Raw genomic sequence first — 14,837 nt, 5'->3', positions numbered from 1 at the left:
GCGGGCCTCTCACTGCTGTGGCCTCCCCCGTTGTGGAGCACAGGCCCCGGACGCGCAGGCTCAGCGGCCACGGCTCACGGGCCAAGCCGCTCCGCGGAATGTGGGATCTTCCCGGACTGGGGCACGAACCCGTGTCCCCTGCATCGGCAGGCGGACTCTCAACCACTGCGCCACCAGGGAAGCCCTATGCACTGGATTTTAAAGACAGTATGAAAAAAACAAGTAAAACGTCTCATTAAAAACTTTTAATATGGTTACATATTAAAATGATAATTTTATATGTTGGAGTAAATAAAACACATTATTAAAATTAATTTCACTTGTTTCTTTTTGCCTTTATAATGTTGACTACTAGAAGATTTTAAATTATGTATGTGGATCACATTATATTCCTATTGGACAGCCCTAGTTTAGATTATTGGAGGCTGAGAGAGAGGTCATATCTACATATTGTTCAGATAATGCTTTGGGTATGGGATTCAGGACAGATGGAACCCTTTGGGACAATTCTATCTCATGGTGCCCTGAAATTTCCATTTCCACTTCCTATTAAAATAATGAAATTATTTTCCATTTCCACTTCCTATTAAAATTATTTAATCAGGAAATTCTCCAAATTTATTTTTTAAAAAAAAAAATCCAGGAAGCGGGATTGGAAGCAATGTGAGAATTAGGAGGAAAGAGAAGGTCCCCTGGATGTTAATTAGTGGGGAGCAACCCACATTTCCTGTCTCTCCAAACCTAACGGATTGCTAATGAATTTCCCCACAAAAGCATTCTAAATCGGTGAGTCAAATCTTGAACTTTCCTTTAGCCAGATTTTAAAGGAATAGGCAAAACACTTTGACAGAATGATTTATTTTAATTTCCATATTTAATTTATTGATTCCCAAAACTGGCTGCAGTGTTACCTTAAGTTGCGACTGTAGACTTTCTGGACCATTTGTAGTGCTAATCAGAGTAATTACTGTCTGAAAAGGCAGTTGTTTTATTAAGTTAAATTAACAAATAATCATTGAGGATATATTGCAACAACAGAAAATTCCTATTATGAAAATGTTTTTTCTGGGTCCTTTTTCAATTGGTTAAAATCACTTTGGTATTATTAGTCCCTACAAAGCCAGTCTACTTCTCTTTCAGTAACATTATAATGGTGTTTACAGCAATATTAAATACTCAAAAGAGTTAACTCAGAAGTTGATTTCTATGTTTACAAATATATTCAGATTAAATGGCAACTTAAATAAAATACATTCTTTTAAAGGCATTGAGAGAGGAAAATATTATTTTTAAACGATTTTCTTTTTTAAAAAGTAACTAGTTTTTAAATGAAAAAAACCCCCCACATTTCTAAAGTTGAAATAAAAATTTAAACAGCAAAAAGGAGTATAATAATGAAAAGCAATTTTCCTTCTTCCCCAGACTTCAGTCTCCTTTCCCTATTCCCCAAAACAGCCACTGTTAAGAGTGTCTTGAGTATCTTTCCAAAAAATATTCTATGCACTTGCAAGCATATAAAAAACAATATAACCACGCTTCCCTGGTGGCGCAGGGGTTAGGAATCTTCCTGCCAATGCAGGGGACATGGGTTCAAGCCCTGGTCCGGGAAGATCCCACATGCCGCGGAGCAACTAAGCCCGTGCGCCACAACTACTGAGCCTGTGCTCTAGAGCCCATGAGCTGCAGCTACTGAGCCCACGTGCTGCAACTACTGAAGCCTGCATGCCACAACTACTGAAGCCCTCGTGCCCAGAGCCCGTGCTCTGCAACAAGAGAAGCCACTGCAATGAGAAGCCCGCGCACTGCAACGAAGAGTAGCCCCCGCTCGCCGCAACTAGAGAAAGCCTGCACACAGCAACAAAGACCCAATGCAGCCAAAAATAATAAATAAATAAAATAAATAAATTTTAAAAAATCAGTATAACCACATATGAATATGCAAACACATGTATAAGTACATAATCTCCCAAATAAAATGTGGTATATTCACACAAAGGAATATTATTCGACCAAAAATAGGAATGAGGTACTGACTGATACATGCTACAACATGAATGAACCTTGAAAACATTATACCAAGCAGAAGCCACCAGACACAAAAGGCACATGTTATATGATTCCATTTATATAAAATGCACAGATTAGGCAAATCTGTAGAGACAGAAAGTAAACTAGTGGTTGCCAGGGGCTAGGGAGAAGAAGGAATGAGGTACAGGGTTTTGTTTTGAGGATGATAAAAATGTTCTGGAATTAGATAGTGGTGATGGTTGCACCACATTGTGAATATACTAAAAACCAATGAATCATACACTTTATTTAAAATGGTTAAAACAATCAATTTTATGTGATGTGAATTTTATCTCAATTTTTAAAAATCAAAATATATAATGCTTATTAATTTTGTTAACAAATAGGAGCACACTGTACACTATGTTGATTTGAACCTTTTATTCTTCCCTTAGCATCATATATTTTTCATTTTTATAAAATCAAAATTGTCTATCTTTTCTATTATAGCTCCTTGAATTTTTGTTATAGCTTTTATGTCCTTGAGCATATTAAGCATATTTATTTTCAACTCTGAGTCTGATAATGCCATTATCTAAAAACTCTATAGGTTTGTTTCCATTGTTTGCTGTTTGCCTCAGTTTTCTTTTGTGAATCTTGCATCCTCCTGTGCCTGGTTAACATTTGTGTTAAGTTCTGGATACTGTATGTGAAAACTTGAAGAAATAATTTAAGGCCCTATTTTCTTACAGAGAGGGTTTAAATTTTCTCTTGGCGGGTGGCTAGGAGCACTAGCTGTCTAGGATGATCTCAATTCAATTTCAGCAATTAGATGACTCAAAATTTTGCTTCACTCCCTACAGAGCCAGTACTTCTCATTCACTCTTACTCCTAGGGTACACCCTTAAGGTCCTAACCTGAGAATGAGAGTTCTGGACTGATGTCAGAAAATAATGAAGTAGGTAGTTCCAAGATCCCCTCCCTCTGCAGAAACACTGAAAATTCAGGCCAAAAAAACAGATGAAACAAACAAAAAAACCTGTCAGACCCAACTTTGTCAGAACTCTGGAAAATAGTCAAAGCTCACAGCAACCAATGCTGAATTAAGAAAGAGGCAACTTAAAAATGGCACAGTGCAAGCAAAAAGTAAAGGCTAAGATGGATTTGTAAACAGCCAGGCTAAGCAGTAAAGGAGTGCACCAACAGAGAGCCAATCTGCAAAGACTAGATTGTCCTTTCTTCCCTTTCCTTCCCTTCTGTTCCCTTCCCTTCTTTCTTTCCCTCTCCCTCTTTCTTCCCCCTCCCTCTTTCTTTCCCTTTTTCCTCCTTTCTTTCGTCCTCCCTCCCTCTCCCTCCCTTCCCCTTGCTCCTCCCTCCCTTCCTCCCTCCCTCTCTCTCTCTTTCTTTCTTTCTTTTTTTTTTTTTTTTTTGCAGTACACGGGCCTCTCACTGTTGTGGCCTCTCCCATTGCAGAGCACAGGCTCCGGATGCGCAGGCTCAGCGGCCATGGCTCACGGGCCTAGCTGCTCCGCGTCATGTGGGATCTTCCTGGACCCGGGCACGAACCCATGTGCCCTGCATCGGCAGGCGGACTCTCAACCACTGCGCCACCAGGGAAGCCCCCTTTCTTTCTTTTGTAATGGCTCTTGGTGTTCAAGGAAATCTCTGTCAAAACACTAGGTGAACACAGCCTAAAAGAAAAGAAACTTCGGAGACCTCACACCCAACTAGACCTAAGAGACATCTATAGACTACTCCACCCAAAACAGCAGACTACACATTTTTTTACAAGTGCACATGGAACATTCTCTAGGATAGACCAGATGTTAGGCTACAAAACAAGCCTCAATACATTCTAAAAGACTGGAATCATACAAAGTATCTTCTCTGACCACGATGGAATGAAACTAGAAATCAATAACAGAAGGAAAACTGGGAAGTTCACAAATATGTGGAAATTAAACAACATACTCTTGAATATGTTGAAGAAATCAAGAGGGAAATTAGAAAATAGTTTGAGATGAACAAAAATCAAAACACAACATACCAAAGCTTACGGGATACAGTAAAAGCAATGCTCGGTGAGAAATGTATGGCTGTAAATGCCTACATTAAGAAAGAAGAAAGATCTGGAATGAAAAGCCTGACTTAATGCTTAACACATTATTGACCAGAGACACATTAATACGTCTTTTGTTACCTGAACATTATTGACCAGAGACATATCAATACGTTTTTAGAGAGTGATACAATTAACATCACCATGCAAAGTTGTTAGAGCTTAAAATTGATCAAGGGTTCATTATATAACTTATGATTGTCATTATCATTCACATTTTGCTCCATTAGGTTTTTGCTCCAACCTTGTGTATATTATAAACATAAAATTTTCAAAAATGACACATTGTGAAATTTTGAGTGAAGAAGAACTGTTCGGTGAACTTTATGCAGAAACTTTCTCTGACTGTCTGAGCAACATATATACTAGTGTCCAGAAGATGACAGTTCTTCAGAATATAGTTCTGATTCAGATGATGTGAATATAAGACCAACAAAAAGACAAAAAACCTTAGTGATTGATTCTGATACGGAAAGTGAAAATGAAACTCGTGGTGCTGGAGAATGCTCCTTTGCTTCTACAGAAGAGTGGATAGAAGACAACATTTCACAAAAATTAGAAGACTTTCCAGGTGTGTCAGATATAACTACTGAATGTAATAACCTGCAAAGTGTTAGTGAAATAACAGAATTGACTTTTTGGCCAGCCAAAATATAAATCGCCAGCCACAGGCATTAGTTTCTACAAAAATTCCCCCATCAGTAATGAGTTAAGGAGCTAGAAAAAGAAGAGCAAATTAAACAGAAAGCCAGCAGAAGAAAGAAGTTAGGGATTCGAGTGCAGATAAATGAAATAGAGAACAGAAAACCAATAGAATCAACAAAACCAAAAGTTGGTTCTTTGAAAAGAGCTACAAAATCGACAAAACTTTACCTAGACTGGCCAAGAAAAAAAAGAGAGTGGGCTTCCCTGGTGGCGCAGTGGTTGCGCGTCCGCCTGCCGATGCAGGGGAACCGGGTTCGCACCCCAGTCTGGGAGGATCCCACATGCCGCGGAGCGGCTGGGCCCGTGAGCCATGGCCGCTGAGCCTGCGCGTCCGGAGCCTGTGCTCCGCAAAGGGAGAGGCCACAACAGTGAGAGGCCCGCGGACAGCAAAAAAAAAAAAAAAAAAAAAAAAAAAAAAAAAAAAAAAAAGAGAGAAAATGCAAATAACTATAATCAGGAATGAAAATGGGGACATTACCACTGACCTCAAAGAAATAAAAAGAATTATAAGAGAATACTATGAACAATTGTATACTAACAAATTAGATAATTTAGATGAAGTGGACAAATTCCTGGAAACACACAAATTATCAAAACACTCAAGAAGAAATAGAAAATCTGAACAGATCTAGAACAAGTAGAGATTGAATCAGTAATCATAAACTTCCTAACAAAGAAAAGTACAAGACCAGACAGTTTCACTGGTGAACTCTATGAAACGTTTAAAGAAGTAACACCAATCCTTCTCAAACTCTTCTAAAAAATAGAAGAGAAGGAAGCAATTCCTAACTCATTTCATGAGGACAGTATTACCTTGATATCAAAGCCAGATAAAGACACCACACAAAAAGAAAATACAGACCAATATCCCTTACAAATAAAATGCAAAAATCCTTGACAAGATACCAGCAAACCAAATCCAACAGAATTTCTAAAGAATTATATACCATAACCAAGTGGGATTTATTCCAGGAATATAACAGTGGTTCAACATAAGAAAACTAATCAATGTAATACACAACATTACTATAATGAAGGGAAAAAAACACACAATCATCTCAATTAATGCAGAAAAGGTATTTGACAAATTCCAACACCTTTTCATGATAAAGCCACTCAGAAAACTAGGAATAGATGGACACTTCCTCAACTTGATAAACAGCATTTATTAAAAACAAAACAGGGCTTCCCTGGTGGCGCAGTGGTTGAGGGTCTGCCTGCCGATGCAGAGGGCACGGGTTCGTGCCCCGGTCCGGGAGGATCCCACATGCTGCGGAGCGGCTGGGCCCATGAGCCATGGCCGCTGGGCCTGTGAGTCCGGATCCTGTGCTCCGCAACGGGAGAGGCCACAGCGGTGAGAGGCCCACGTACCACAAAAACAAAACAAAACAAAACAAAACAAAACCATAACTAACATCAAACTCAATGGTGAAAAGATTAAAAGCTTTCTCCCTAAGATCAGGAACAAGAAAAGCATGTCTGCTCTCACCACTGCTATTCAACATTATACTGGAAATCCTAGCCAGAGCAATTAGGCAAGAAAAAGAAATAAAAGGCATCTAAACCAGAAATGAAGAAGTAAAACTCTATTCACAGATGATGTGATTCCGTATATAGAATATCCAAAAGAATACACACACACACACACACACACACACACACACACACACAAACACACACCTATTAGAGCTAATAAATGAATTCAGCAAAGTTGCAGAGTAAAAGATCAACCCACCAAAATCAGTTGTGTTTCTATAAACCAGCAATGAACAGTTCAAAAGGGAATTAAGAAAGCAATTCGTTTTATAATAGCAACCAAAAGAATAAAATACCTAGGAATAAATTTAAGGTAGTGAAAGACTTGTACACTGAAAAGTATAAAATTATAAAGCATAGCTGAAGGAAATTAAAGAAGACCCAAATAAATGGAAAAACATCCCATGTTCAAGGATTAGAAGACTTAATATTGTCAAGAAGACAATACTACCCAAAGCAATCTACAAATTCAGTGCAACCCCTACCAAAATCTCAGCGGGCTTTTTTGCATAAATGGAAAAGTCAATCTTCAAATTCACTGCAAGGGACCCTAAATGCCAAAACAATATTGAAAAAGAATAACAAAGTCAAAGGATTGACACTTCCTGATTTCAAAACTTACCACAAAGCTACAGTAATCAAGACAGTGTGGTACTGGCATAAGGATAGACACACACACCAATGGAAAAGAATTGGGAGTCCAGAAATAAATCCAGACAGCTATGGCCTATTAATTTTTTACAAAGGAACCAAAACCATTCAATGGGGAAAGAACAGATTCTTCAACAAAAGGTATAGGGACAACTGCATATCCACATGCAAAGAATGAAGTTGGACCCATGCCTCATACCATATAGAGATGTTAACTGAAAATGGCTCATAGAGCTAAATGTCAGAGCTAAAACTATAAAATTCTTAAAAGAAAACATAGGGGTAAATCTTCATGACCTTGGATTTAGCAATGGATTCTTAGATATGATGCCAAAACACAAGCAACGAAAGAAAAGAGGAGATAAATTGGACATCATCAAAATTAGAAACTTTTGTGACTCAAAAGACATTATTAAGAAAGTGACAAGACAACCTACAGAATGGGAGAAAATATTTGCAAATTGTATATCTGATAAGGGACTTGTATCCAGAATATATAAAGAACCCTTACAACTCAATAGTAAAAAGACAAATAACCTGATTTTAAAATGGGCAAAGGATGTGAATAGACATTTCTCCAAAGAATGTGTACAAATGGGCAGTAAGCATGAAAAGATGCTCAACATCTTAGCCATTAGGGAAATGCATATGAGAACCACAATTAGATACCACTTTACACACAACTAGGATAGCTATAATAAAATTAAAATTTAAAATTTAAAAATAACATAAAATAACAAGTGTTGGCAAAAAATGTGGAGAAACTGGAACCCTCATGTATTACTAGTGGTAATGTAAAATGGTGTAGCCACTGTGGAAAACAATTTAGCAGTTCCTCAAAACGTTAAACATTGAGTCACCATATGACTCAGCAATTCCACTCCTAGGTATAGATACAATAGAATTGAAAACATATGTTCATATAAAAACTTACACATAAATGTTCATGGCAGCATTGCTCATAATAGCCAAAAGGTAGAAAAAATCCAAATGTTCATCCACTGATGAATGGATAAACAAAATGTGGTATACTCATATAATAGAATATTAGTCAGCCATAAAAATAAAGGAGTGATGAAACATACTATGGCATGAATGAACCTTAAAAACATTATGCTAAGGGAAATAAGCCACATACAAAAGGAAACATATTACATGATTCCGTTTCTACAAAATATCCAGAAGAGACAAATCCACAGAGACAGAAAGTAGAACAGTGGTTGCCAGGAGTGGGGGAGGAGGGAATGGTAATGAGTACAGCACTTCTTTTGGGGGTGAAGAAAATGTTCTGGAATTAGATATTAGTGATTGTTGCACAATCCTGTGAATGTACTAAAAAGCACTGAATCAATCGTACACTTTAAAATGGTGAATTTTATGGTATGTGAATTAAACCTCAGAAAAAGAACAAGGAAATACTGTAAGCCTATAGATAGAGAGGAGGTTTCTGTGCACCTGAGGAGATTTGTATTTAATGGGTTAAGCAAAGCAGAGGGTAGCTCTCACTTAATGTGAAGTTTTTTCCCAAGGGAATGCATTTCTGCTGTAGTATTTTCATCTATTCATTCAACACATAGTCAGTGAGCACATGTTATGTACAAGAATCAGGACAGTATCTGCTTCTACTTGCCTGTTGTTGCTGGAAGGCCTCAATAAGTAAATCAATATCAGTAAAAGTGAGAGGAAATCGCAGCCGAGGACCACAGTAGGAGTCTGGGACGTCTATCAACCCCAAATAGTCCTGTCTATCCTTGTCCTGAGTTACTAATTCTGGAAATGGAAAGACAGAAAAGGGGGGAAAAATCTACATTACCATACTTAAAATGCAATAAATAACTTCTTGAATACCTAGCCCATGTAAGGCACTGTGCTAAATGTTATGAATACCAAGATAACCCACATATAACCATGAGGAATGATTTGTTCTGAGATCAGTAGGTACATTCACATGAATCATCATTAACCCTTCCCAGGTGGACATTTTACCAAAGCAGTGAGTTCTTCAGTGGGGAGGAGAGGGAGGAGCACAGGGAAAACTGGTCAATCAAGATATTTTGATGCTCTGAAGCTCTAACTCTACATTTTTTTTGGCCCACTCTAATAGCTCAGATTTTTACAAATAGGGCTGGAAACATAACAGTGCATTGTATTTGGTTCAAACATCTGTGGCTATTCAGGATCTACAGAAAATTAAATGGCAACATTCAATTTTTCCCTGTTAAACACTTCCAAATTTTTCTTAACTGTAATTGATTTGTTTCTCTTGTCACATAAAAACCAATTTTCTGACATGATTTTCTTTTTCTTCTTGGTAACAAACCATAGGCAGAAATTCCCAAAGGACCTCTCTCTCTCAAAGAGATATTTCTGTGTAACCGATTAACTGCACTGCCCATTTCAGTAGGTGCTGAGACCCAGGATCTCTTTCTTGCTAGACTGCCTATGAAACAGTCAGCCCAAGAAAAGAAATCTGGCCAATTCAGGTGGAGAAAGATGAAAAGTGATATGGTAGATTGATTGCAAAAGTATCCCCAATTCTCTACTCCAACCTCTAGTCATGCTCTTTTTAATGTGATTTTGCAGCCACTCTCATCAACAGTCTCCTTCCCCAGCCCTTGAAGCTGGGTTGGGTTTGTGACTTGAGTTGGACTAAAGAATACGGTGAAAAAAAAAAAAAAAAAAGGGCTTCCCTGGTGGCGCAGTGGTTGAGAGTCTGCCTGCCGATGCAGGGGACACGGGTTCGTGCCCCGGTCCGGGAGGATCCCACATGCCGTGGAGCGGCTGGGCCCGTGAGCCATGGCCGCTGAGCCTGCACGTCCGGAGCCTGTGCTCCGCAACGGGAAAGGCCACAACAGTGAGAGGCCCGCGTACCGCAAAAAAAAAACAAAAAAGAATATGGTGGAAGTGTTATGTACCAGTTCCAAGCCGGCCTCAGGAGGCCTTGTATGCCTCCATGCTCTCTCTTTTGAAACTGTGCCACTACCACAAATCCCAGGCTAGTCTACTGAAATCTCCAAGACCATGTGCAGCAGAGCTGAGTCACCCAAGCCACGGCCATCCTAGATCAGCCACCCACCAGCAGACCTGTAAACACATGAGTGAACTCCAGCCAAGACCCAAAAAACTGCCAAATCAAGTCTGCCAAGATCAGCAGAAGTGCTCAGCTGATCTGTACACTTGTGAGCAAAAAGAAATGTTTATTACATGCTACTGAGCTATTAGAGTTGTTTAATACACAGTATTATTGCAGTAACAGATAACTGATAGAGAGGACAACGACATACTCTTCAGCTCATTAATACTGAATTGCTACTAAGCTCATTAATTATAAGTTCTCTAGGGCTTCCCTGGTGGCCCAGTGGTTGAGAATCCGCCTGCCAATGCAGGGGACACGGGTTGAAGCCCTGCCTGGTCTGGGAAGATCCCACATGCCACGGAGCAACTAAGCCTGTGTGCCACAACTACTGAGCCCGTGTGCCACAACTACCGAAACCCGCATGCCTAGAGCCCGTGCTCCGCAACAAGAGAAGCCACTGCAATGAGAAGACTGCACACCACAGTGAAGAGTAGCCCCCGCTCACCGCAACTAGAGAAAGCCCGCATGCAGCAACAAAGACCCAATGCAGCCAAAAATAAATAAATAAATGAATAAGAAGTTCTCTATAGGTTTGGAAGGTATGATGTTAGCAGATGTAGATAGAATACATTGTTTTTCATTATTCAGTTATGCTGAGAGATTACAATTAAAAACTAAACTTGAAATTTTTTTCTAAAGTCATAATATTTGGTAATTTTAAAATGTTTTCTAAATTATTGTGTACTCCAATATTTTTTGGTGGTAATTGATTTTGTTTTATAAGAAGTTAAATTTAGGAGTAATAATGTCTGTCTTCAGTGTGGTCCAGCAGAGGTTATTTTTCTCATTTGGATTTGGTTTGAGATTTAAGGAAACTTAATTATTTCATTTTATGTTTGAAAACTAGAAATGCAGAGCATCTTGGTAAATTTTATCTCAGGTTCATTTTGTAGGCTGAAAAGCCAAAATATTCTACTTGACTATCTTAATGATCATTTCTACTTGGTAGTCTTTCTTAGAATAGCATCTTACTCCAAAAAAAACCCCTTTCTTCTTCCCAGCTTTACTTACTGAAAAATCAGGCTCCTCTTGGGAAAACAACAACAAACAACCAAACAAAACCAAAAACAACCTCAGCAGTTTCGCTATATCATCTTTTTTTTTTTAACATCTTTATTGGAGTATAATTGCTTTGCAATGGTGTGTTAGTTTCTGCTGTATGACAAAGTGAATCAGTTATACGTAAGCACCGAGCTGATCTCCCTGTGCTATGCGGCTGCTTCCCACTAGCTATCTATTTTACGTTTGGTAGTGTAGATATGTCCATGCCACTCTCTCACTTCGTCCCAGCTTACCTTTCCCCCTCCCCGTATCCTCAAGTCCATTCTCTAGTAGATCTGCGTCTTTATTCCCGCACTATATCATCTTAAAACTACCTTACTGAGAAATCCCAACTGGTGAGGTATAAACAAGAACTGATTTTCTTTTCCCAATCATTGCCTTCACCAATGTTCTGTCAACTTCCCTTTCTCATCAGCTAACTGACACATCAAGTCAATTCCACCAGTTCTGGTTATTAAAACTCAGTCTTGTTATTTAAGACCATAATAAAAATATTGCTTTTCTTCTTAAAAAAAAAAAATCCAGTCTGGCCCTTCCTTCCATACATTTGATGACCCTCATTTCTTATAAGTTCAGTGATAAATATATGAAAAAGCACCATTTCCCTAAACCAATTTTTTTTTCTTTTTTTTTTTTTGGCGTTGCCGTGCAGCTTGCAGGATCTTAATTCCCCAACCAGGGATTGAACCTGGGCCCCCTGCAGTGGAAGCGTGGAATACTAACCACTGGGCCACCAGGGAATTCCCTAAACCAATTCTTTTTTTTTTTTTTTTTTTTAGTCTTGCCTGCATTGGGTCTTCGTTGCTGTGCGTGGGCTTTCTCTAGTTGCAGCGAGCGGGGGCTACTCTTTGTTGCGGTGCGCCGGCTTCTCATTGCTGCAGAGCACGGGCTCTAGGCGCCTGGGCTTTAGTAATTGTGGCATGTGGGCTTCAGTAGTTGTGGCTTGCAGACTCTGGAGCGCAGGCTCAGTAGTTGTGGCGCACGGGCTTAGTTGCTCCGGGGCATGTGGGATCTTCCCGGACCAGGACTCAAACCTGTGTCCCCTGCATTGACAGGCGGATTCTTAACTACTGCGCCACCAGGGAAGCCCCCTAAACCATTCTTAATCAAAACTACTCAATATGAAATATCAATAAACATCAAATCATAATCCTTCTGCTGGCTTTTATTCACATAAAAAAGAATAACAGATTTTCTTCCTAATGTGGGTAGCTAACGTGCATCATATGTGAAAACAATCAAAAGCGTTAACATTTCAAATGCAAGTACTGTCCTTGTGGGCTGTAACTATTATAACTAATAATAATAATTTAATGAATGCCAGCTATAAAAGTATTTGTGCAACATGTAATTAGAATTAATCCATACCTATTTGGTTTACAATTCTGTCAACATGAATCTATAGTAATTAAATATAATAAAATCTTGAATTATAACTGAATGATGCCTTAACAAGTTGTTCTAAAGAAAATACCTCAAAAATAACCCCTACACACAATCTTTTCTTTTGCCCAGTACAGAGTCAAAATCTGGACTAGGAAAAATCTAAAGCCCATATTTTTTTTAAAAAAAACAATTTCTGCCTCTACCACCCTGCATGTCACTTTGAATACAAGCTCCAGACATGGCTGGAAAAAGAAAAGCACAAATTGAACCATGTTTATAGTTATTTCATTTCTCAATTATTAATCTGAATTAAAATCATGAGTGTCCATACAATAAATTCAATAGATGCCAAAATGACATTTTGTAAAATTCAACACCTGTTCTTGATTTTTTTAAAAACTCAGAAAACTAGGAATGGAAGGATACCTCCTTCACGTATTTTTAAAAATTTATATCAACGGTAATGGTTTTTCCATTAAATCATTAACAAAACGAGGATGCCCACTTTGACTGTTTCATTTTAACACTATTCTGCTATCTCCAGCAAATATAATAAAACATGAAGCCAAAATAAGAGCAGTGACTCTTGGATAGAAAGATAAAAAAATAAACTTACTTGTGACCAGTGTGATTAAATCTCTACACTCAAGGAAATCAATTGAAAAACTCCCAGAATTGATAGGAGAATTAAAATAATAAAGCAGTTAATCTCACTGGTTTGAATCACAGCTTCACCACTGATAAGATGAATAACCTTGGGAGGTTACCTTATAAGCCTCAGTATTCTCATCCACAAAAGGGGGATGAGAATACTAATTCCACTGGTTTGTCATGAAAACTAAATGAAATGATATATTTAAAGCACTTAAAAGACATGGCACATGGCATTTAATAAATATGAGTAGTAATAATAATAATTATTATTATTTAATGTTACTGTTCAATAGTATCACAATACAAAATAAACAGACATAAACCAAATGCTTTACTAAATACTACCAATAATCATTAGGGAGATATAGTGGGGGAAATACCTTATTCACTATAGCAACAAAAAAATATAAAATACCTGGCTTGATAGGACATTTTGATTGATCTGGGAAGCAGAAAGAAAAGTCAAAACAACACTTCCACTCACTCCATCCCACTCCCCACTTCGACCAGACTCTGTTTAAACCTGCTGCTATGTATATAGCAGCTTTGGCTTTCTACCTGTGGGAGGAGGCTGATGTGAAAAATCAGACTGGGGAATGGATGTGCAGCGTCTCCCCATCAAGCCCTATGAATTGGCTTTGAGCAAGCAGTAGGACATGTAGGTCACCTCTCACCTTTGGAACACCTAGAATGTCTCAGCATATTCTGTGCCTCAGAGTCAAAACCATTAAACTGGCCCTGGTATCTGGAAATGTTAAGTGACCTTCCAGTCCCTAAATATACCCTGCTTAGGGGTCATAGCACTTCTGCCAAACAGGCTTAGATAGAGGTTGTCTGGAACTTTCCCACCAAAAAGGGCCATCAGAAAGCAACCTACAGTAATGTACAGTATGGTGACTCTAGTCAACAATTCTCTATTGTATATTGAAAGTTGCTGAGAGAGTACGTTTTAAAAGCTCTCACCACACACACACAAAATTGTAACTATGTGAATTGATGCATGTGTTAACTAACAATGTGGTAATCATTTTGTAATATATGCATATAAGAAATCATTATACTGTACACCTTAAACTTATATAATGTTATATGTTAATTATATTTTAATAAAGCTGGAAAAAATTTTGAAAGTGAAATCAACATACAGCAATAATCTGTAAATCTCTTTTTCTGATACATATAATAACTAAATCATTATGATTCTAGGACTCTATAATAGAGAGATGTATAAGATAACAGACAGCCCGGAAATATGCCCTATTACACATTTTTAAATGAATATATTATGAAGGAGGTGCTACAAAAAGTGGTGAAAAGATACCTTATGAAATAAATGTCGTGGGGAAAATTTGGTTAACTACTTGGACATTTTCTTCGTAGGTGTGTTTTTAAATTATTCTCAACCACTAGGCATCAAAATTTCCTTTTTTAGTTTAATATCAAAAATTCAGGGCTTCCCTGGTGGCACAGTGGTTGAGAGTCCGCCTGCCGATGCAGGGGATACGGGTTCGTGTCCCGGTCCGGGAAGATCCCACGTGCCGCGGAGCGGCTGGGCCCGTGAGCCATGGCCAATGGGCCTGC

At 38.4% G+C, this 14,837-nt stretch overlaps 1 protein-coding gene across 1 annotated transcript in view; it reads right to left on the bottom strand.

Moving 5' to 3' along the window:
* PPEF1 (protein phosphatase with EF-hand domain 1) overlaps positions 1 to 14,837 on the bottom strand; it is a 132,402-nt gene that overhangs the window by 60,517 nt on the left and 57,048 nt on the right. The window contains exon 6 of the mRNA XM_028482558.1: positions 8,649 to 8,788. Within this exon, the coding sequence (XP_028338359.1) occupies positions 8,649 to 8,788 (140 nt within the window). The remainder of the gene's footprint in view (positions 1 to 8,648; positions 8,789 to 14,837) is intronic.

Source organism: Physeter macrocephalus, chromosome 21 (genome assembly GCF_002837175.3).
Source record: "Physeter macrocephalus isolate SW-GA chromosome 21, ASM283717v5, whole genome shotgun sequence".
NCBI lineage: Eukaryota > Metazoa > Chordata > Mammalia > Artiodactyla > Physeteridae > Physeter > Physeter macrocephalus.
This window is presented reverse-complemented; position numbering and strand designations above follow the sequence as displayed.